Genomic DNA, 24,193 nt, shown 5'->3' with positions numbered 1-24,193 from the left:
CATAGCTATGAATATAGAGAAAACTCAGTATCAGTTCTTATTCATCCCAAAGGTGTTTTATCAGGTTGAGGTCAGGACTCCGTGCAGGCCAGTCAAGTTCATCCACACCAGACTGTCATCCATGTCTTTATGGACCTTGCTTTGTGCATGGTCATGGTGGAATAGGAAGAGACCAGCTCCAAACTGCACCCACAAAGTTGGTAGCATGGAATTGTCCAAAATGTCTTGGTTTGCTGAAGCTTTCAGAGTTCCTTTCACTGGTTCTAAGGGACCAAGCCCAGCTCCTGAAGAACACACCATAACACCACAACCCCCACTCTACCAAACTTCACACTTGGCACAATGCAGTCAGACATGACCGTTCTCCTGGCAACTGCCACACTTGTCCATCAGATTGCCAAATGGAGAAGCGTGATTCGTCACTCCAGATAACGCATCTCCACTGCCCTAGAATCCAGCGGCGGCGTGCTGTACATGGCTGCATCCGACCCTTTGCATTGCACTTGGTGATGTGTGGCTTGGATGCAGCTGCTCCGCCATAGAAACCCATTATATGAAGCTCTCAGTGCACTGTTCTTGACAAATGAAGTTTGGAGGTCTGTAGTGATTGACTCTGCATAAAGTTGGCAACCTCTTCGCACTATGCGCTTCACCATCCGCCGACCCTGTTCCATCAGTTTACATGGCCTACCACTTCGTAGCTGAGTTGCTGTCATTCCCAAACACGTCCATGTTCTTATAATACAGCTGACAGTTGATTTGTGGGACATTTAGGAGCGAGGAAATTTCCTATCACAGTTCAATGCTGGACTTCACTGAACTCCTGAGAGCGACCCATTCTTTCACAAATGTTTGTAAAAACAGTTTGCATGCCGAGGGGCTTGATTGTATACATCTGTGGCCATGGAAGTGATTAGAACAGCTGATTCTGAGTATTTGGATGGGTGAGCCAATAATTTTGGCCATATACTGTATCTTTGTTTGTATAAGTATAGCTTCCACCACGTAAGGAATGCCTCACTATATATCTTAATTATATGTTTTGGTATTGACGCGATACCAAGTAAATACAGGGATGGTATCGCCAATATCGAGAATGATACTCTTCCAACTGTAAGTGGGATGCATAATCGAATTGTTAAATCACACCAAATTTTCACAACTCTTTAGTGTTTATGTGATGTTTCCTTTTTTTAATTATTAAATAGTCAAAACCCAAGGCATAATTAGTTTATGCTTAAATAGAAAATACTTAATGAACAAAATATTATTTTCCCACAAAGAATTCAATGGCAACAAAAAAACTTTTAGGTAGTGTTCAGAAACCACAATACAAAAAATAAATAAAAATTCCAACCCTTTTTTTCTGGAACTTTTCCTTAAATAAACAAGTTGTTCAAAATTAGTGCTCAACAAAAAATACTGCAAATCATTTGAAACTATTCTAAGTACTACAGATGCAGCATTTGCTTTGAGAATGCTAATGGGGAAGTACAGAGAAGGCCAGAGGGAGCTGCATTGTCTTTTTGTAGACCTAGAAAAAGCATATGACAGGGTGCAAAGAGAGGAACTCTGGTATTGTATCAGGAAATCTGGGGTAGTAGAGAAGTATGTTAGACTGGTGCAGGACATGTATGCTTGTCTGAGACAGTGGTGAGGTGTGCTGTAGGGGTGAGGGAGAAGTTCAAGGTGAAGGTGGGACTCCATCAGGGATCAGCTCTGAGCCCCTTCTTGTTTGCAGTGGTGATGGACAGGCTGACAGATGAGGTTAGACAGGAATCTCCATAGACCATGATATTTGCGGATGACATTGTGACGTGCAGTGAGAGCAGAGAACAGGTTGAGGAAAATCTAGAGAGGGGAAGGTATGCTCTGGAAAGGAGAGGAATGAGGGAACTGCAGCCTTAGGGCGGTCAGTGCCTGTCGGATTGGCATCCCTCACCGCTGGGGTCCACCAGCGGGTGAGAACTGAAATTGAAGAAGGAGTCCTATCGGGCCTTTCTAGTCTGTGGGGTTCCAGAGGAAGCTGACAGGCAACGGCAGGCCATGCAGCATGCGGCTTCGGTGGTCTCCAAGGCAAAAACTCAGGCGTAGGAGGAGTTCGTGGAGACCATGGAGAACAACTTTCAGAGGGTTTGGGGAAGATTCTGGTCCACCGTCCGGCAGCTCAGGAGGGGTAAGCAGTTCTTCATCAACACTCTGTACAACGGGAGCGGGGCACTGCTTATCCCAAGTTGAGACATTGTAGATCGGTGGAAGGAATACTCCCGAGACCTCCTGTATCTCGTCAGAACGCCTTCCAATGAGGAAGCAGAGCCAGAGGGGACACAGGAGTGGACACCCCCATTTCCAGGGCTGAAGTTGTTGAAGCAGTCAGAAAGCTCTTCAATAGCGGGGCCCTGGAGGTGGATGAGGTCCGCCCTGGGTTCCTCAAGGTCCTGGATGTTGTAGGGTTGTCCTGGCTGACATGCCTCTGCAGACCGGGGGACGGTGATCAACTCTTTCAAAAAAAAGGAGGAGCAGTGTGGTTTCCATCCCGGTTGTGGGACAGTGGACCAGCTCTATAGCCTTTGCAAGGGTCCTTTAGGGGGCATGGGAGTTTGCCTGATCAGTTTACATGTCTTTTGTGGATCTGGAGAAGGCATTCAACCGTGTCCCGCGGTCAATCCTGTGGAGGATGCTCCGGGAATATAGGGTATCGAACCTCATTATACTTCCTGTTTGGTCTCTGTATGACCGGTGTTGGACCTTGGGCCCCGTCGCCTGTTGGATTTGTTTCCGATGAGAGTTGGACCCTTTGTCACCAATTCTGTTCATAAACTTTTATTGACAGAATTTCCAGGTGCAGCTTGGGGGAAGGGATCCAGTTGGGTGGCCGTTGGGTCGAGTCTCTGCTTTTTGCAGATGATGTGATTCTGTTGGCCTCATCAGTCCACGATCTGCAGCTCTGACTGGAGCTGTTCGCAGATGAATGTGAAGCAGCCAGAATGAGGATTGGCACCTCCATATCGGAGACCATGGTGCTCAACCGGTAACAGGTTGAATGCCAGTGATGCATCCCAGTGACAGTGATGCATCCTGTCACAGTGAGGAAGGAGCTGAGCCGGAAGGCAAAGCTCTCAATTTACCGGTCGATCTACGTTCCTACCTTCATCTATGGCCACGAGCTGTAAGTGATGACTGAAAGAACAAGATTGCAGATGCAAGTGGCTGAAATTAGTTTTCTCCACAGGGTGGCCGGACTCTCCCTTAAAAATAGGGTGAGAAGTTTGGCCATCCGGGAGGCGATCAGAGAAGAGTCTTGCTCCTCCGCATAGAGAGGAGTCAGGTGAGGTGGCTCGGGCATCTGGTCAGGATGCATCTTGAACGCCTCGAAAGGGGAGATATTCCAGGCATGTCCGTCTGGGAGGAAACGACGGGGAGGACCCGCATCTTGAGGCTGGCCTGGGAACGCCTTGGGGATAGAAGAGTTGGTCCACGTGGCTGGAGAGAGGGAAGTCTGGGCCTCTTCTCGGACAAGCAGCGGAAAATGGATGGATACCTGTCATTATTTCTAAGAGAACACTAAGCTGAATGTGTATAAAGGAAAAACACGACCGCCCCCTGGATGGAATCGCTAATTTTAATATTTTGTTTCTTTTAGTTCTGTAGAGTAGAATAACATTTAAATTCTGTTTGTAAGCCAGGTCAAGAGCAAATTATTCTTTTAACTTTACTTTGTGGACCCTGTGTGTGGTTATGACAAATAGAGCCTAATTACCAGTGATAATGCCATGGATTATTTTGCAACTGATGAATGTAATTTGTCTCACAACACTGTTTTTAAAAGTTTCACTTTTGCTTTCAGTTAATATTCTAAAACCACCGGCTCGTCTTTTCATTTTCAATCACTGGATTAGAAAAGTCCGCGCGTATTATTGCTGAACAGCCGTATTGGGCCATCTCGACCTGCTATCTCAAAACCAAGAAAAATGGGAAGGTTCATCCTCCTATTTCAGTCAATTTTATTGTCCCACTTGGGCTAAAAACAAACAATGATCATTTTAACATTAGTGCAAAGATTATGATACAATCTGACATTCATTTCCAAACAGCTGACTCACCATACACTGATATGGACCAAATTCAGAAATATATTATAAAAACTACGGCATCTGTAGAAGTAATACAGTCTCTAATCCCATCGCCAATCAGTCAAGTCATTGTTTTTAGCACCATTTCACTGCCATGATGACAACAGTTCAGTCAGAAAGAAAGACAATTTCTGAGCCACGTGGTCCTTTACGAAATCAAAATTCACGTATTCGGAAATGTCGCTCGAGACGAGTCAAGAGAGGAATTGTGACACGAAGCTCACGGCCTGGTGCAGGTCGTCTGTTAGCTCCTCCGGTAGCGACAACACAACTGATGTCAGATTGTGAGTTACTTCTAATATCCTGTGTGGAGAATAACATAATTATTACAGGGTTATTACTGAGCTCGGTATCTGTTAAATATGACTCACCAACTGATATAGTGAGCAGCCAGCTGAGGTTCATGTCTTGAGCTCCCCTCCGTGACCAGAGACTGTTTCATTTGCTTGAAGTTGGCCTCAATGTCTTTCTTTATTTCAGAGAAGACCTGAATTCCTCTGAAAGAGCTGAGGACTTGCTATGTAGAAAACGAATATTATTAAAGCGCAGCGATGCAACAAAGACGTGTTACATATATTCGACTTACATATATGACCGAGAGTTGGTGGGCGATGTATTTGTGGCTCCCGAGGTGCCTGATGTCTTCCTCTAACTGCTGGCTGAGCACCAGGAGCTGGTTCAGTTTGGCGATGTGGCAGAAATAATCTGCAAGAGAAGCGTCGGCTTCAATTCTCTGGGTTCTGAATCTGTGAGGATTATGCGAGTTTCTTGTCTGATAAACAGAAGGGGATTCGAAAACCCTCCTTGAGATGTTTTTGTGTCTCTTCGGGTTATAGGGTTTCCATGTGTACAGGACAAAAGCAAAAAACTGCTCATTTAAATTATCTCATTAAGGGTTTTTGGTTTTATTTTTGGGCTGCAGCCTATACCGGCAAGAGGCGGGGTTCCCCCGGAACCGGTCATCGTTCGATCACGGGGGCAACGATGGACACAAACTTTCTCATTCACACCTCTAGGAAATTTAGCGCCTTCGATGAACCTGCGACAAACATGTTTTTGGACTGTGGGAGGTGACCAGAAAACCTGGGAGGAAACCCATATTTCTGCAAGGGCTTTCCTCCGGGGCGCTCTGGTTTTCTCCCACGGGGCAGAAACGTGGGTTTTCTGGTGTAAAAAAAACAGAACATGCACACACAAAAAGCCCCCCCTCCCATCGGGATTGAACCAGCTATAAATCACAATATGGATACACTGGCTGATATCAGGCATACAGGCCAGTTCAACAAACCTGCTGCAATGGATGACTATTAACATCAAGTATTATTAATAACCTACAACATTTTAGTTCCAAATACAAATCCAGTCAGGAATCAAAGAGAAACACCAGACCTGAAACCAACAAAATTCTCATTCAAATGACATTTTCTAAATAACAGAAGCATCTACTGTACTGAGAGCGTGTGCTTCAATGTTCAGGCAAATACATTAATTTGCAAGGAGTGAAAAACATCATCATAGATCTGTAAAATCTATAAAAATAAATCAAATTTTCAAATGAGACCATTCGATTTTATATATACGCGGTCTTATAGCACAAGATTGTTTCTCTTTTCCAGAATATTTTGAAATTCAAAAAAAGGGATCCTTTTAAGAATTAAAGAGCAGCTTTATCGGAGGGGGGGGGGGGGGGTCATTTGGATGACTCACCGTCCATCGGCGGCCTTTCCAGCATTTCCACAGGGCTGCCTTGAATAAGAAACACCTCAACACGGGGAAACATGACGGACAGACCTACCATGTCCAGATAGTCCTGAAATATGAAACACACACACATCTGTTTTACTGTACCATTACAGCACGCAGTAACAATAATTCTTAAAAGAAGGTTAGTTATGTGCTTATATATCTGTGATAATCCATCTGGCACCTCGTTGCGACCTAATTTCAATATATTTACTTATTCATTTTCAAAGCAAAATGTGTGACCTCCAGCTGTGGCATGGGCTTTGGTAGATGTTCAAGGCACTGCAGCATCTGGTCCAGAATTTCTGTTCCTACACAGGAAAGAAAAGATATAAATGTTGTAGTAACGCGGATGGAAAGCCGGCATGATGTGTTGTCACAGTCACCTTGAGTTTGGAAAGTGTCTGACTCCTCAGGGCTGCAGCCTTGTCCCAGCTGCTCCTGGAACTGTGACAAACAAAGACCAAACTGGCAAACAGACTTAGGGAGCCATTCAAGAAATCTCTTTCTCATTTTTAACTAATTGTTGCCTTTATGAATATACGGCAGGGGTCCCCCAACTTTTTCCTGTGAGGGCCAAATAACTTTTCCCTTCTCTGATGGGGGGCCGGGACAGTTTGTAACAAAAAATGTGACAAGGTGTCTAAACGTAAACTTTTAATGTTTTCCAGAACGCTACACATAACCAAAAATGAACCATTTCTGGGATCTTGACAGGAAAAAAAAAAAACAGAAAATTGATAATAACATTATTAACGAATAATGTCTTTGTCTCATCTCTTGACAGACGAGACAAACAGCCTTTTCTTTGAATTGAACAAAAAATTAATAATTTTTCCACTGCAGGTTAAATACCCTGCATTCTAAATCTATTTTTCTCTTACCTAATCTTTTCGCCATAATTCAGTGTTATTTGACAGGGGTGTGTCCAGGATTGTTTTTTTTTTTTTTGAGGGAGGGGTTTCAGATAAGGCACAGACTGCAAAAGGGTAGGATAGAATGTTACGTTCTACACGTGTCCAAGTCACAATTACGTGGCCATAATTAAAAAAAAAATGCATCTCTGATATTGTTCAGGGGCCGGGCAAAATGTGGGTCGTATGCGGCCCCCGGGCCGTAGTTTGGGGACCACTGAAATACGGTATCTTTGATTTCATTGCTGTAAAAGTGGAGTAGAAAATCAACTTTTCTTAATTGATGAAACACCAATGATCAAATGAAGGCACCTTTAGGACAATGACAATTAAACGGCGGGTTTGACTCTCAGGTGACCCTACCTGCTGCGTCTGGGCCCTGATGAGGAGATCCAGTTGCCCGCACAGACAGAGCATCTCCAGACCCACCTGCTCCGGACTCAACTGGACCGGCATCAGGGGTCTTCTCACCTGTAGCTCCACTGATCACAGAACAGGCCGATCAACTTACATGCACACCGAGAACCGGGAGGGGAGCGGTCCAGAACCGTATTTACCTTCCCTCGCATGCGGTTTGAAACGCAACCTGCAAGAAAAAACGCATGTGACTGACCTTTAAAAGCCTGATGGTAGACGCAGGGCTGGCAGAGCGGCTCCGATCTGTATCCTGCCATATCCGTTCTCACACCGGCTGACTCACACACACGTCCCCTGTTTCCACCGCGCCGATATGAAAGCCATACGAAGACAAAAAGTGTGTGTTTGACACCGCGGACACACACGCAGGCGGCCGGGGAGGCAGATGGAACGTCGGGGGATGTCGCTTAACGCGTTTGCGTGTCCGACGATCGGCCGGATATATGTTGCCCGCGGTGCGTTTATGTCCCCCTCAGTCGAAGGGTGTTTGCGGTCGTGGGTGCAAGCCGGATGCGTGTCCTCCGTGGATCCATGAAGCTGTGGAGATCCACGGACAGCTGGATGGAGCGGAGCGACGCCGACGCCCTAACAAACGGCTGGGCGTCTTAGGATGATGTCATCATTTCAGGATGGGGGGGGTCACTTAATAGGGATGAGGAAAAAACGATATAAATATTGTAGGTGACTACATTTGAGGGCGATATTATGCTTGTAATTTTTATGGATATATTTAAGAGTAAATTCAAAAAAAATATTTAGTTACATTTACACACATTTTTGGCTGCTTGTGTTCATGTGACCGATTTTGAAGTATGAGTGGACGATCTTGGAGGCACAAACCAACTCAAGGCCTGATTTTATTAAATAGCAAAGTCAAGACAGAATGTCTCAAATCCTCCATTCAGGACTCAAAATGCATTTTACTAAAATACAACTGGCTTATAAAGTTTGTCACAGTTTTACAGTATCCAAAGTGAAAGGCTTGAAATAAAATGCAGAGCTTTTAACAAAATGAAGGCGAGAGGACATTTAAATAGTGTGCTAAAGAATATAGCTCCTGATACTGTCGAAACATCAGTATGGCGCTATAAAATAAACAAACAAAAAGGAGATAAATTTCAAGCAAAAAAATCTAACTCACCTGATTCTTTTCAACACTCAAATATACAACAATGTACATATTATATTTTTGTAAACAACCTTAATTTCAATAAATCATCCTGTTTACAAGTGCACAAGAAGGAAAAAAATAACATTTATAACCTTTTGCATCGGTCGACTCTATCCACAAAATATAGCATAGACTAATCTTGTGTGTCAGACAAAAGTAAACATGGTCCACATCTGCGCATATTTTACTTCCTTTAGTAATAGCAAGTGTACATCAAGTCAAAAGTCCCATGGCTGAAGCAAAGAGGACTCATGGCCGACATTGTAGGATCGGGGTTGTCCTTCTTCTCACTTTTAACACCTGTCCCTCTGAGTCTCAGTTTGTGATCCATTTACTGTCGCGTGCCAGGGGGTAATGTGAGATTCACCATCAGCTCATGAACTGAGGCAAATATCGTGCACTCGCCTGAAAAGGAGGGGAAAAAGAATCCACTGTCAACCATATCATCATTTACAAATATTTTGTCACGATCTCTTTCTGTACAGTAAATGATTAAGTAAGGTTCTTCAGTGCCTCACCTTGTCTGGCAGGGTGCAGCTCATTGAACCTTTTCAGGATATTAGAAACCATTAATGCTGCGGCCCCAGAAGAGCTGTGCTGTCTGGGAATGTCAGCCTGCTGAGTGAGGCCGGTGGCCATGTCATACACAATCGGTACAATGATGCTAACAGGCTCCTGAGATACGGTGGTACGCTGGGTCAGCTGCAACTGTAGGACAAAGCACAAAACACATACAGAGGTCAGGTGGTTCACAGGGTTTGCCAACAGATACTATACATGGCTGAGACAAAGTGAATGGGAAAGAACAGAAAAAAAACATGTAAAAAGGTCAGCAAGAAATATAACATGAAAAAAACAAAACAAAACTTTATTTTGTTTTAAGCCACGTTTGAGTAATTCCTCTTTTATGACTTTGTTTTCAAGTGAATCTGGCCTGGATGGTGGATGAGAGTCCTCGGAAATGTTTTAGGCTGAGGCTTGCCTGGCAACATAATTCTACCAAGGACATTAAACACATGATTGAGGTTCTTAGGACTGCAAATATTGTCGGACAGTGCCAACTGAGCTGTGTATGAAGGCTACAGCTGAATTTTCACAGCCAAAACTGAGAATTGTTCTGTAGGGAAGCTAATCCATGAACTCATTCACTGCCATTCAATGTTTACCTCCCTTGTTAGACTGGCTGACATGAAGGAAGATAATGATCTGAAAGTGCTAATGATTCATTACCATTCAAAAGGCTTTAAAAGCTCATTCCCTGATTTACAACGATTGTTGTTGTCTAAAGATCAGTCACTAGCTCTTTTTACCTGTATTATATAATGGATGTGCAGAGATATAGCCTGGCACTGGAAAGAAAACAGGTATAAAAAAAGTTCACTCTTTTGATCCTTTAAGTTTTGAGTGCAAACCTGGGGTCTGCACTGGGGCAGACCTGTCTAATTTGTGTTTAAATTGAATTTTTTTTAAATGTCTGATTACGCTACCTCTATGGCTACACCTGAGAATTCTTTGCTAACCCCCTCACTGCCCTTCACTCTTTATTCTTACAACTAAATGAGGGATTATAAGCTATTTAACTAATTTGCTTGATTAAACTTTCTATCTGAAGAAGAACTGAACTGAAGAAGCCTCTTGGAAAATAGGTGAAACATCTTTGAGGGAAAAAAAAAATCAAGACCAGTTGCCATAATAAGATTTTGACATGGGTTTTTACCTCAAGATGATGTTATTGGCCTCTACATATTGGTCTCAGGACTCTACATATAATTACTGTTGTCAAATCTGATCACGGCAACTGGATTTTATTTGTCTTATTTGTCTTATTGAAGACATGCCTTCTAATTTCAAGCAAACTGTAGGAAGTTTCCGGTATATATCTGTTAGGATGACCACTGCTGAAGCCCACTTTGTGATTTTGGATCTGAAACTTAATTGAGATGTGCTACTTCAATAACTTACATTGACCTACATGGCTTGAGGAAAATAAATTAAACAAAAAAACAAAGCTAAGCTAAAACTTACAAAGAAGAGCATCTTGGACTTGAGCACTACAGCAATGGTTCCTGGAGGAGCAATGGGAGGGGCGCTGGGTGGGATGGTGAGACAGAATTGGACATTCCACTTTAGCTGCGCAGCTTGGTCTGGGAACTGCAGGGAGGGAGAGAGAGAATGCAGGTAGATGGTAGATTGCTTTTTTCCCCCGTGAGATTGGAACTGTCTAGTCAGGCCAAATTTGGCCCGTACCAGACAGCACTGCTCCCATTCAAGAGAACAGGCTTACTGGGTAGGGGAGATACTACTAGGCAAGAAGACATTTATACATAGGTCCATCCAGAAACATAATCAGACATGTCGCCACTCCTTGTAGAACCAAAGGCTTACCAGTTCCAGCTTCATGATTCGTACACAGTCCCGAAGGATGTTAGTGGGTGCTCCAAGCAGCTTTGTGAAGGCGTTCAAAGTGTTGGATTTGAAGGGGGGGCCAGCGACCTTGGACAAAAGGACAGTGGATTAACTGTGGGGAAGTGGGTGTTCAAAAACTACAACTAATGACATCTTCTGTCATAAAATTGCCCTCATTCTTCAGTGATGTGTCTGAATGATTAAAGACTTTGACAATTATTGTGGCCTGCTTTTACCTACCCGTGTCTCAAAGAATTTCTCCAGCACCTGAAGCTCCTCCTGGGACCAGGGGTTTGTATTTTCTGGGGTGACTTTGAGCTGTAGTGTCTGGTAGTTCTTTGGGTTCAGGGCCACACGACACTTGAGCATCTCCGTCTTGAACATGATCACCCCGGGCTCGTTGGAGTTCACAATAGATAACTTGTTGGAGATTGACAGTAGAGGGGGCATGCGTAAACAAATAATATTAGAAAAAAGAGATGACACCATTCTTTTTCCAAATGAGGATTGAAGCAATGCTTACATTGGCCTCCTGCTGAATGATTCTCTGCAAATGACGTCTCATGATTACTGAACCCAGGAAGCGCTCCAATGGGGAGCAGAGGTAGCTCCCCGCCAGGCCAGGGACCAAGCAGGGAGTAGGTGAGGGAAGCAGAAGCACGTGCAGGGCATTGTGGGTGAGGATTGTTGGAATGGAGGCAGCCCAAGGGCGCTGAGGTAGCTTGCGGGGTGGAGGCATACTCGTAGGCGTAACTTGTGAACCTAGATAAAGGAACAAGTCCAAAAGTGTTTAACAGCGTTTATCAGAGGTATACTTCCCACACATGAGCAAGTACTGGGATGGGCCTGTAGAACTTGTCCCAACGGGCCACATCACCCGAACAACAAATGAAAGCAGAATCATCCCCCAGATGTTAAGCTGACCGAGAAAAAGGGATGTAGATAAGCACCGCTCAGCTGAAGTCACTGTAAATCCTCATGTAGAACTTACTGGTTCCAGCACGTGGAGAATGAGGGTCAGGAATAGGCGAGTGCAGTGAAGGGTTACCAGGGGACATGCCATGGATTCTTGCCCCAGGAGAAGGACCTGAGACCTGGGGTGAGCCTGGCCACTGGCCCCTATGGCTGGGAGACATAATGGCATATGGAGAGCTTGGGTCCAGAGCACCTAGAGTGAGAGAGAAAGCCATCAGACTCGAATTGCACTACAACCACCAAATAAAACCACTTCGCTTGAATTCACCACCACTGTGTGCCCATTGTTTCAGGTAATTTGTCAAATGTTTGAGTGCAGCTCTAGAATAACCTCTACGATGCCCCATCCAGCCCTTGCCCAGCAGACCAGCGTAACCACCTGATTTTAATAGACTGGCCACCACGCTGCTTACCATGGGGACTGGCAAAGCTGGTCTGGCCCATGGCTATGCCCAGAGAAGATGGAGACGGGGTAGGGCCGAAAGGAGAGGGTGCTCTCAGTGCTCCACTTGGGGAGCCAGAGGCATGGATGGTCCCTGGACACACACATATACACACACAAACATACACGTATATACAAACACACACATACACAGTATCTCGTCAGACTCTTGAGTTTGACAAGTTCACACACGCTCACTCACTCGCTCTTCAACACACATGCTAAAGCTGGGCAGAGGGGCTGTCGTCTCTAGCTGGTGGGTTGAGATGAAAGAATGGTAGGAGTGGGACAAGATACATGCATCGTTCCCTCCTGCTTCTGATGTGGATTTTGCATGAGAAACACAACGATCTAATGGTTCAACAAAATTAAAATGGGCACACATGGTTCCTTGTTCTCTGACATGGGCGTAATTTGCTCATGTAACAAATACAGATGTCAGCAGGGCCACTGATGACACTAATGTCCCAAAAAAACAAACAAAAAAAAAAAAAGATTAATTGGTCAAAATGCTATATGACAAGCTGGCAAGCACATTTAAAACAAACAGAACACATTCACACGCTTGGAAACAGCAAACACTGCTTTTACCTGGTGACTGTGTGGGCATCATGGACGGTGAGGGAGTTACATTGGTATGGTAGTTTGGAGGAGGTGAGGTGAGGGGAGGGTATACACCCCTCATTGTCTGCGGCTGCTGCGGAGCTGGCAACTGGCTTATTAGACTGTCCATCACGTCCACACTCACAGGTGATGGAGGGTTGTCATCCTCATTGACAGAGCGCCTTCGAGCATCTTGATTGCTGTCTACAAACATGTTGAGGAATGTCTAGAATGGGCAATGAGATGGCAATTACTTGACAATATAATACTCAGAATGTAATCTAGGGTTGGATATCTCCATTATATATCAATATATTCTGTCCCTCAGTTGTATTGTGCTACATGTCTGTCATGAAAGAGCCTAATACCAGATGATGTCACAGATAATACAAAGAAGAAAAACATTACAGGCCATGTTGCAGTGTGTTAGTCTTTAGAAACCGTTTTGTAAGAAGTTAAATCTTTTGTAAGAAGGGAAATCTTTGAAATTGTGGAAGTGAAATCCACAATTTAAACAGTAGAGGTTGCGTACTGTGTAGAATCTGATCTAAAGGAAAATAATTTTACAATAAAATAAAAACCATTGAAGCAAAAGAGTAATAGGAAAAAGCCAACAAATGTATTTGCTAAGGTCTTTAAACAAAAACGGTCATGCTCCCAAAATAAACAGAGTGAAATACTTTGTTGCCTTTATGTGTAGTTTACCTTGAGACCTGGCGCAGGATAGAAGCCTTCTACAATCTTAGTGTTGTCAAAAAGACTGTATGCTCCATCTCTGATGGCTACCACCCCACGGCTGCGACAATAGATGTCAATGCAGTACATGTTTCTAAACGCTAACCGTATATGAGTAGGTGACTGGGGTAGTATAGAGAAACATTGGTAGGCAGTATTGGTCCGCTGGGTCAAGCCCAGCATGGGCACTGTTGGTAGCTTGTTGATTGCGTTCAGTGGGGCCTGTGTGTCAAAAAGCACCTACAGAAATGACATTGAGATGTTACCCAAGAAATTCAACAGAAAAAAAAAATTAAAAATTGAGTATTAAGGGTGTGTTGTAGTAATATAACGTAGCATAATTTAATCACCTCACCTATCAGGTTCTTTAGTAAATGTTAAGCCAAAGCTAAAGCTCCTGCTCCACTGTCTTTTAGGAAGCTGGTTGGGATGGTTTAAAATAACTGTGTTTACCTGAAGCAGCTGCATTACATTTGGGTTTTTGTTGAACATCTCCTGTAGCTGGTGGAGGATGATATTGTGGCAGTTGGAGCAGCCTGAGTTGGGCCCCACAGTACCAAGTGCAAGATGGAAACGCTGGCTGTTCGAATTCCACTGGATGGTGACAGAGCTTCCTTTGCTGGTGCCATAGCACAACACCAGTTTGCGGAAGTTATACAACCGCACCTCTGAGAACAGGCTCAAGTAAGATGGCATCTCTGAAAGAAAAAAAAGTCATTGTCAAACCACAATATCACATGCTTCCATCCCATTTGAAATTCACAATCTAGCACTGTGACACTGTTAAAAGCCTTGAATCAAGACTTCATGCAAACTGTGAGCAGAGACGTATATGGCTAATGCTCAACTAAGTGCATCAAATTTGAAAAGGTAATTATAATTTACAAATGATGGTCCTATTGTTCGCTAGGGAAATTTCATGTGCAACAAAATGAAAGAAAGCTTGCATGTTACAAAAAATACACAAATGTGTAATTTAATGTGTCTCAACGTATCTTCAACATAATTGCAAAAAAGGTCTCATGACACCCCATTTTAGGACCTAAACTGGATCTCTGGTTTCTACGAGGTTTACTTTTACCTGGCAGTGACCGTGAGAAGTTGAGGACACACTGGTAAAGCTGGCTGATTGCATTCCAATCCTTCAGGAACATTTCCACCACTTTCCGGCCACCCACCGGCTCCGACAGAGGGTTTTCATAAGTAAGATACACATGTCGTGTAGAGGCTGTTGACAGAATTCAGTTCACTTATGGAAGCAAAGACTCATTCCTTATTTATGAGAAAACTTGGATAAACAATGACATATGATGAAATTATATGAAAAAAAATATAATCACAACTTCAAGTTTTCTTTTGTCTTTTTCTAGGTAACTATTACCTTGTAAATTAATTATTTTCTGACAGGCAATATAAAGATTCTGGAGGATGTCTTAAGGCTTATACAGGACTGTTACAGAAAATCAGACTATCGTGATAAAGTTCTTTATCTTCTGTAATGCAATTACAAAAACAAAAATGTCATACATTCTGGATTCATTACAAATCAACTGAAATATTGCAAGCCTTTTATACTTGTAATATTGCTGATTATGGCTTACATCTTAAGAAAACTCAAAATTATATCTCAAAATATTAGAATATCATGAAAAAGTAATTTTTGTTTGTTTAAATGCATTACAGAGGATAAAGAATTTTATCACAATATTCTAATTTTCTGAGACAGTCCTGTACATGAAGTGAGAACACTTTCTTTAGAAGCTGTATATACCTTGCTCCTTGCTGTTGGTGCTACTGAGTGGGCAGTTGGCCAGAATCAGTTCAGCCACCCATGTTCGGTTGTTCCTGCCCTGCAGGCGAAGGGTACAGTCCAGCAGGGAGCGCTCTAAAGCTCTCCTGGTTTCCTCTCCTACTCCTTTACAGGGAGGAATCCTACAGAAAGGAATACATCTTTTTTTTTTATTTCAGTATTTCCCAATTAAGAATGAGACTGGTTGTCTAAATAAATGTTTGAGGACGACTGTGTTTATTACTTTAGCAGACGTATGGCATGACTACTGCCATCCCCTTCCACTTGGACACCCTGGTTTGGAATCTCCATGTTGGACAACTGCACCAAGACAAACAAACCTCGTTCGACATCAAAATGTCTAACATGTCTATCAAATAGTTAGACAACATATGACAGAACTCCAGACCCTGAGGTGCCAACCTCTTACCCTGAAACTTAACGTTTTATTTTGCTGTTATGTAGAAATGACTTAAAGGAAGCAATTAGTCACTTACCTCTGTTCTGAGGCCAATGAAGGGCATGTTTGTATCACACATTGCCACAAGGTGAGCCAATTCTTTATTGAATGCACACATTTCCCCAGACCGTTTTGGCTTCTTTGGCTCTGAGTCCGCCTGATCCCCAGATATCTATAAAGAGACAAAAGTGGACAAAAAAAAAAAAAAAAAAAAAAAATTAATTCATAAAAGTAATTTAACTAAACCACTTATCTAGCTGCTAGCACAAATACCCCAATACATTTATGGTATACACAGTATTTTGCAAAATTATTCCAGCATGCTCTGTCAGTGATAGATGAAAATTTAAATCTTTAAGGGTAACTAAAACATTTATCTCAGTCTTTTGAAGTTGCAACTGCCTAATCCAACTTTTTACCCAGTCCAGAATCATATCCATTAATCATCTTAACATTAATAACATAATTCTTTCTATATACCCACTGCATAACCACCACTGACCTTCCTTTTGGATCCGGGCCGGGCACCTTTTCCGGATGTCGTGTCCTGGACAAGCTGCTCCAGGTTGGGCTTGAAATGTTGAAGCAGCTGTGCACACATGGGACCATCCTCTCCTTCCAAATGACATACAGACAGGAAGGAGTACTTGTACTGCAATGCTGTGGGATTGCTAGGCACTTCAAGCATTTCCACCACCTAAATAAAAACAACCAATTTGATAATGACTGTTAAAACACTTAAATCATGTTGTGGCGCAGCATACTGTTATTAAACTCACAATGTAGTACTGTGGAAGACGCGTGAGCTTGATGAAGAGTTTGTGCTTGGCCAAGTTGCCAACAGGGTGAGAAGAAGAGTTGGAGAGGTGAAGGACATCAGTGCACACAGTAGGCAGGTGCTTCACAGACTGTCGACAGCGTTGCTCCCCCAACCAGAATCTAGAGAAAGTGAAAGAAAGAGCCGATGACTTATTGACAGAGAAGTTGCAAATTCTCCCAGCTCCTAGCTGATTAATCTCAGTCTGTTGACTGGCATAACATGGCTCTGCCATCTCATCTTACATGCACATGCATTATGCTTAATAGTGATGAGAGCTTAGAAGAGATCACAGCTATTGCAACAGATAAGGTTTATAACACTCGAACCAGGCATCACATGTTCACACAGATGACTATTTACACCACTCCGACTGAGCTGGCACTTCTTTTTAATAGCTGTGAATAAATTTATTCAGTAAACTATGATTACATATTGCCAGTGTTTAATGTCTATGACTACTCCTAACAGAAAGGACCCGAACTCACTTCAGTTGTTGAAGCCAGGATATAATGCGCTTCATATCATCGTTGATGGTCTTTTCAATGTCATCCAGCATTGTCTGATCTAGAATAGATCCATAAAAGATGTTGAATGACAAGTCAGTGTTTACCTGATTCAATTTTTTGTCATTTAAATTATACATGACCATGCAAAATATTACTTATTGAATCAAATAGCAGGATGCTGAGTTCATATCTAAAAAGTTAACTGGAGAGGGAGCAATTGGAGCAGCAGTCTCAAAGGGGGCAGAGAAATGGCCCTTGGTTTAAGAGAATAATTATTTTTGCTCTCTAAAATCCAGCTGATATGTTTGTGCAGGGCATCAAAACAAGGATAGGCAAATTGACTTGTTAATAAAATGTCAATATTGCTACTTATCACACAATTTAGGTTTCCCACAACTTACCTAGTCCGTACAGCATAGGCTGGAACATTCCAGAATGCAGGTCCACAAATATATGTAGGCACTCTGAACGACCACATGGCTCAAGTATTGGAATAACAAGAGTTGGTAAAGCAGTCTCAATGAACGCTGGAAAAAACAAATGTACAAAAACAAATGTATCACTTGTTTGCATTTTGCAGATGACCAAAATACATGGTTATCGAACAGTAACAGACTGAAGATCACTGTTAATGTGTGAAAGGCAACACATTATAACTAAGACTGTAAGAAATCTCACTTCCATAGTTCAGTGTAACGTAGGTGTTAATTCTCATAAAAATAAAGCAAAATAAATACATACAGTTGTCACTTGGGTTGCTGGTTTTTAGAATGGCCTTTAATTCCTGTAACTTCTGGTGAGACCGGGCATGCACGCTGTCAATCAATAGCTTCTCCACTGACAGATGGTCAATCTAAAATATGAGAATAAGTCCATGATATTATTCAGTGAAATTGTAATGTGATCTATACAACACTTGAAACATATTTGAAACTCACCTTCATAGCTCTCTCCATTAATTTGGAGTCACATGATGGTAGAGGAGGTTCGTGAGATATTTGAAGTGGTTTAGATGCATCAGATTCATCAATCTTGATAGTGACTTTATGTACTGATGCTGTCCCTGTTTTTCTGCCCAGCACCTGCTGGCTGAAGAGATAAGGAAAAAGAACACAGAGGGAACTGGTATGAAAACTCCAAACAGATAAACGTTTGAGTTGATTTATTATCTATTGCATTCATCCTGCACAGTCCACGTTCATTTAAGAAGACATTTATTTATTTAATCAATATTTATGAATTTGGGTAAGGGTACTTGCATACATGACAAAATGCACAAGAATTACCCACATACATGCATATTCGTTTTCTTTTTTTTAACTGCATAAGAAAAGATAAATATTAAGTGTAAACAAGCTCAATCTCAACAACAATTAAGTACGTAAACATATAGTTACAAAGGGAGACAGGCAAATAGAAAAGTTCACAACAGTTATAATTAGTAGAAATGACTAAAAAGCATCTATTGTATAGTATAATGGCTTTTTCGATTGTTGAGTAACCACTGTCATGCACATGTATACACACATACACATACCTGTCACACACCGACAGAAAGAGATTCAATGTAAATAATTTCAGGTGGGTTCTTGACAGATTTCTTTATTTATCATTAATGCACACCGACGTTGACATAGACCATTTGTTAAGTTTACATTTCTATTCCAGGACACTGTTAGTGGTTTAAAAAACATGAAATCATCCATCTTTTTGCAATTGAAGAGGAACTAGATGTCAACAATTTGGTAGTAAGGACTGGGTGTTACACCCAGTCCTTACAGTGCAGCCCTTTGGGTGCACTTTGTGTTTACAATGAAAGTAAATATATTAATTTCAATGATTAACAGAAAACATCTCCAAAAGCCTTACTTCCAGACAGTGAGGGTGAGGTATTTTGCAGGCACATATCTCTCCTCCTGCACCAGGTCTCCCCACCGCTCTCTGATCAGCATCAAAGTCTGAGAGTGGAGCACCTCCAGCTGCAGTGACAAACAAAAGGAGTCTAGAAACAATGTTGTTAAGGAAGACATGGTGTGGGAAAATACTAAGGGGCGCATGAAAAGAAATAACAGTATCATACACATCATTCACATTAGCATTCAAAACACTCTCACGCACATATCTCTCTCTGTACTTTGTTGGTAAAAGGGGCATTTGTGCCCCACACAGACTGGTCTTTGACATGGTAAGTAGCACTGCTAACGTTGCTGGGGAAGAGGAACAGAGCTGGGATGTGCTGATGAGCAAGCATGCTCATGTTGCATGCTTGATTAGGATATTTCAGGCTAGCTTGATTGTTTAAAAGTTGTTCTTTGTCTTAATGTGACATTAATGTCACAACCACAGAGAAAGCAAAAGCCCTCAACAAGGCATGATAGTACACTTGGAGAAACTGTAAGGCAGCTGTCAATTTCCCATAGTAAATTATCATTAGATGCTGAACTACATCACCATAACTATACATATGTATATGGCACGTATTGTTGGAACAGTGCTGTTGTTTTCTTGTCATATACAAAAAGGTTGTAGAGTAATAGGAGAATAAGGAGGGATCTAAGAAAGATGCAGTTCTGCAGCTGTGTTTCTAATTGGAATGCCACACTCATCTGCTTGACCAGTCAATACTCTATATGCTTTGAAACACACTCCTGCCCGACTGCAGTAGCTCATGGCAACTTGGGACAAGATCCAGGAGGCGGATGTCAGGACATTCACAAAATGTCAGTGAATGCGCATTGACAGACAGAGAAAGGATACGCAAGCAGTTGTACATATCCTGTAGTGGTTTTTCATCCGCACACAGACGTGCCTGGACCAACTCATGGATGAAGTTCACCTGCAAACTGTGTACTAAGGCTCGCCCATCTGTTGGTAGAGGTTAAAATACATGATAAAAGATTTGATCGTAAACGTCAAACACAAACTTTAACAATGATACTATTTATTATATCTAATATTTGACTTTCACATCACTGCTTGAGCATTTTTTGACATTGCTATGAAGGCTAGATGGACTGAGTCACGAGTGCTAACACTGGTTTTGACGATAATATTTGCATAGAAGGGTCAATTCTGGTTTGGAACAGAGGCATGTGACTTACCACCAGTTTCTTTGTCCTCCACCAAGATCTCCAATTTCAACAATCTCCAGGGAATATCGGGGTCATCCCCCATCACTGTCAAAGTTGCCTCAAATTCTCCTTCCACACGAAACTTAACACGCCCATTAGCTAAATTACAGGCAAACGATGGAAAGGAAACACAGTTTCAGTGAAACGAAAAAACAATGGTGAAGTTGTAACTAGAGCAATTAGCTAACTGCATAGTAGTTTAACTGCTTACCAACTGTGAGGTTAGCTAACTGAGGAGGTAAATCTGTGGTTACGAGGCGGTGCCGTAGAATCTGATTAAGCTGGTTCAGTGTAGCCTGTTTTTCAGCTTTGGTGATGGGATCTGGTGGAATGATTTTATCCTTTGCAGAGAACACAAAACAAACAGAAAAGGGTGATAAAACATAACGTAATTGTATCCAATATTATAACTTCAAAATTACACCAGGTTTATATAAAATGCAGATAGTGAAATTATACCACCACAAAAAGTTAATAGGCTGAATGAAGCATACAATATGTAACAAAACCTTTCAGCATGTTTAGACAAATTGTTCCTACATTACAACAGTTTTGTTGATTAATATGTGTGCATATTAGTTGGGGAAAAAAATGGAAATTCTGTTATTGTTGTTCTCAGTAAAAAGCATAGCTTTCAATCAAAACTGAGAAATACTTTCAAAACACAACCTTCATTACACTGAAAAGAGATATAGCCAATTACTTGCAAAGTTACATGACTGTTGTCTAGTCGGCAGCTTCGGTGAGCTGATGTGTGGGTGTATTTGCAGCGTGCAAAACATAATGTTGTGCACAAATTATATTAGTGACATTAATATTTCACTAATATGTGATATCTGTTTTTAGAAAGCTTGAAATGTTTTTTCCGCTCAGTTCCAAATCATTTTCCCGAACTGGATATTAATCATGGAGGAATTCTGATAATGAACATTAGGAGATATACACTGGGTGTTTAAATTTACTGGATATTGTCAAACAAAAACCACTTTGATATGTTATTGATCACGGTATTGGTTACCATGTTTACTTATTCCATAATAACCACCATGGAAGACAATGAACAAAGATTCAAAATTGGACTTACTCGTATGCAGGTAGGCAAGCGTGGGTATGACCCTGTGGTGAGCACATCGATGGCAAAGGGGATAGCGAAGCTTGGTAAACGTGCATGTACCAGCGCATCTCTGGCGAGCGATGCTAGTCTATCAGCTGTGTCCACAAATAAAATGGTCTGCTGATCCAAAAAGCTGGAGATCATCTATTACCACGGGGACCAAATGACAGCAGTTGAACATCATTAAAATCTACCTCAATAAACATCAATACTCTTCTACCAAGGCAGAAATACAATTTAATAAAGTTGCACGCACCGCACACTTCTCAACCTTCCCTGCATTGCTGGCCCACTTCACAAGGGCTAAAAGGCGTACAAAAAGTTGCCGGGTACGACTTGCAAACTGAACGATCTCCATTTTCCTGAAAAATAAACATAATAAAAAGTTTGAAACAATTCAGAGTCAAACAAGACAATGAAAGGCAAGCTGAGCAAAAGCACACAATAATGATAGTAGAAACTAACCTTTCCATATCTGTTTTTCTTGGAAGGCTGGAAAAAGAACATATAAATAATGAATTAGTGCCACTGTTGTCGATCTTCATTCTAAAACTAAATAAATGCTTGCTCGTGTTTTCAGCTGTAAAAGGGATTCAAGCATCATCATCATTATCATTTTAAACCCAGAGTACCAACTTAATCAGTTTCTTCCGACCCATAACCGGTGACGTTTCAATCGTCAGCAAGTTAACGCTGTTTACCGGTAAAGTGACGCCCCCTCATCCCAGACTTATTAGGAGGACCAACTTTGTTAAAACTTTCAACGTTGACACTTTCCCATCGGCATTCACGTGAAATAGCTCTCTTTTAAAACCCAACGGTGATTTTCTCAGAAGAGCACACCACTTTGGAGTGAATGCTAGATAGGTAGCATCCTCATTCACCGGGGTTAGCAAATTAGCTCGCCAGGTATCCTAGTTAGCGCCGAGGCCTAAATTATAACACTTTGTGATCCTTACAGCTCGGCCAGCAGGGTGATTTCATGGTAGGTTCTTTGAAGAAGAAAGTCGATGAGCAGGCTCAGTCGGATCCCATGTGTGGCCGGAGCACCGGCCGGCGGGGGTTGGGGACCCGAGACCACCGGACCTCCGAGGGGGACGAGTTGCCCATCAGAGCCAATCTGCACTGGAGCCATTTTACAATGACGGCAAAGGCTCGTTAGCTAGTACGGCTATTAAACAACCCAGCGCGACAACGGAAGACTATCGGGTTGTAAATGATAACTCCTCGTGAAAATATTCTTCGCGAACCCTAAAACGTTACATTTCTTCCTCAAGTATCTTGGCATGGACTAGGGTTGCGAATTCAGCGGGAAACGCAACAAATAGAGCGAATTGTGTTACGCTTTACGGAGAGGACTCAACGCCGCTCTGCCGCCATCTTTGCTGTCGAGTATGATGACGGTTCCGCCGGCGGGGGAGAAAACCCAAACCAGAGTCTGGAGGAGCGGGGCTTCCTTCGCCAGATAACTGACTCCGCAGTTTGTTTGTGGGGGTTAAATGATACAACTGGGTTCTGTTTATTTAACTGTACGTTACAGTGGCGGGTTCGTAAAAACCGTCAAGCATTTTTACACTAGAATCGTTCACCCAATGAATAGCAACGGGCCAACGAAAAGCAACGTCTATAGTCAGAAGGCTCGTTGCATTACATCACTGTATTATTTCGAATGCAACAAGTCAAACCGACTACTACTCCCCCGCCCCCAGATTCCTCATAAAATTCAGGCAACAAATTTTTCGTAATGACAATTAATTCAGCTGATATTACTCTTTCTCCTCCGTCATTTCCTGAGATATGCTTATTAATCTACAATTATTGTGTCATAATTGGGAAATCTGGCAAGCCTCTGCTTTATGAGGTCTTTCATTTGAAACATCCAAATAGTGGCTCATGAGATTATTATATAATAAGATTCATTTTGTATACTTCTATCGTTGGAAATTTGATCTGCATTTCCCCGTATGATCCCTCACATCCAGGGGCCTCATGATACTCCCACCAGGCCCTTTTGGAATATATTTTAAAATGATGCAGCCTATTTCAATCGATCATGTCTTTGGACTGAGCTCACCTGCAACCATAGCAGTGATATCCTTATACAGAATGACAATAAAATGTGACGGCTGCATGTGACCACATTCCTGTATTGCTCTAGCTGCTGTTTTGCTGTCTCTTTAGGGAGGTATACTTTAAGTCTGAGTGAAACAGATGTCTTCCCCTGAAGATTTTCCTCTCATCTCAAACAATCTGTTTAAAAAAAAATGGAAAAGATGGGCAGAATACTCTCATTTCAGTCCGTCAAACGAAAAACGACTCTTTATTTTCTTCAGACTTTTTTTTCAGTGCTTTATTTGAAGCATCTGGAAGTATACGCAGGTACAGTATTTGAACGTATGAACAGACTATCAGAAACGACATGTGATGAGAAATGCGAAACCGAAGTCTTATAGGGACTAATGTCAGTTCCTGCTGTTGTCCATAGGCACCCTCTATCTTTGGGGCCTCAACGGGCTTGAGTGAGTTGTGCATTCACAAATACGAAGGAACAAGGATTGTAAAGGAAATATATCAAAGTAGCTCAACTGAGCCATTATTTGGCTGACCATCCTCTCTGTTAAAAAGATTTCATTGCTTGCAGTGGGAACTGCATTACATTTCTCCGTTTGCACTCTAAATCAAGGCTTAAATTTCTCCTCTCCTGGTGTATCTTCAGTGATGTTGTTATTCCCTGTTGAGCAGCCTAGTCAGAGGAGTACATACAGCAGGGGCTCAGAATAAAGGGCCCAGTGTTTCGCCATTTAGCCTTAATCATTAACATCTATTTGGCAGGT

At 42.2% G+C, this 24,193-nt stretch overlaps 2 protein-coding genes across 5 annotated transcripts; both read right to left on the bottom strand.

The window, feature by feature from the left end:
- Positions 1–3,990: 3,990 nt before the first annotated feature.
- On the bottom strand, positions 3,991–7,826 carry LOC147234495 (uncharacterized). 2 transcript variants are annotated; one of them, XM_086144533.1, is made up of 8 exons: positions 7,404–7,823; positions 7,154–7,272; positions 6,263–6,323; positions 6,120–6,187; positions 5,841–5,943; positions 4,720–4,838; positions 4,505–4,650; positions 3,991–4,436 (listed from the first exon to the last, which is right to left on the bottom strand). In XM_086144533.1, the coding sequence occupies exons 1-8, from the start codon at positions 7,462–7,464 to the stop codon at positions 4,328–4,330; spliced, it is 786 nt and encodes a 261-aa protein (XP_086000659.1). In that variant the 5' UTR covers positions 7,465–7,823; the 3' UTR covers positions 3,991–4,327. The 2 variants fall into 2 exon arrangements, with proteins under 2 accessions (XP_086000659.1, XP_086000658.1); XM_086144532.1 differs by having other exon boundaries at positions 6,120–6,323; positions 7,404–7,826.
- Positions 7,827–8,034: 208 nt separating this feature from the next.
- On the bottom strand, positions 8,035–22,769 carry med14 (mediator complex subunit 14). Of its 3 annotated transcripts, none has more exons than XM_086144911.1 (29): positions 22,319–22,769; positions 21,825–21,851; positions 21,616–21,721; positions 21,330–21,503; positions 20,457–20,586; positions 20,216–20,344; positions 19,872–19,979; positions 18,984–19,116; positions 18,053–18,203; positions 17,856–17,967; positions 17,516–17,641; positions 17,094–17,172; positions 16,568–16,727; positions 16,291–16,485; positions 15,826–15,960; positions 15,573–15,649; positions 15,311–15,489; positions 14,621–14,767; positions 13,993–14,237; positions 13,510–13,779; positions 12,793–13,030; positions 12,173–12,295; positions 11,776–11,952; positions 11,308–11,546; positions 11,025–11,204; positions 10,764–10,871; positions 10,404–10,529; positions 8,897–9,086; positions 8,035–8,783 (listed from the first exon to the last, which is right to left on the bottom strand). In XM_086144911.1, exons 1-29 carry the CDS (start codon positions 22,492–22,494, stop codon positions 8,710–8,712), a joined length of 4,314 nt encoding a protein of 1,437 aa, XP_086001037.1. In that variant the 5' UTR covers positions 22,495–22,769; the 3' UTR covers positions 8,035–8,709. The 3 variants fall into 3 exon arrangements, with proteins under 3 accessions (XP_086001037.1, XP_086001038.1, XP_086001039.1); XM_086144912.1 differs by having other exon boundaries at positions 15,311–15,471; positions 22,319–22,768; XM_086144913.1 differs by lacking the exon at positions 12,173–12,295 and having other exon boundaries at positions 22,319–22,767.
- Between the last annotated feature and the right edge of the window lie 1,424 nt (positions 22,770–24,193).

The sequence above is a fragment of the Fistularia commersonii genome, chromosome 4 (assembly GCF_037954325.1).
Source record: "Fistularia commersonii isolate RoL2024-O1a breed Wild chromosome 4, RoL_Fcom_v1.0, whole genome shotgun sequence".
Lineage (NCBI taxonomy): Eukaryota > Metazoa > Chordata > Actinopteri > Syngnathiformes > Fistulariidae > Fistularia > Fistularia commersonii.
Note: the sequence above shows the minus strand (reverse complement) of the source record. Positions and strands in the feature narration are given on the sequence as shown.

Bases quoted from the DNA above. Each gene is read 5' to 3' on its own strand.
- med14 (XM_086144911.1), bottom strand. From the start codon at position 22,494: ATGGCTCCAGTGCAGATTGGCTCTGATGGGCAACTCGTCCCCCTCGGA. The intron at 21,504-21,615 runs GTGCGTGCAACT...CCGTGGTAATAG, and splicing joins GGAAGGTTGAGAAGTGTGCG to ATGATCTCCAGCTTTTTGGA. The intron at 11,547-11,775 runs GTAAGTTCTACA...TCCTTTATCTAG, and splicing joins TTCTCCACGTGCTGGAACCA to GTTCACAAGTTACGCCTACG.
- LOC147234495 (XM_086144532.1), bottom strand. From the start codon at position 7,464: ATGGCAGGATACAGATCGGAGCCGCTCTGCCAGCCCTGCGTCTACCAT. The intron at 7,273-7,403 runs GTCAGTCACATG...TTCTGTGATCAG, and splicing joins CTACCATCAGGCTTTTAAAG to TGGAGCTACAGGTGAGAAGA. The intron at 4,651-4,719 runs GTAAGTCGAATA...TTTTCTACATAG, and splicing joins ACCAACTCTCGGTCATATAT to CAAGTCCTCAGCTCTTTCAG.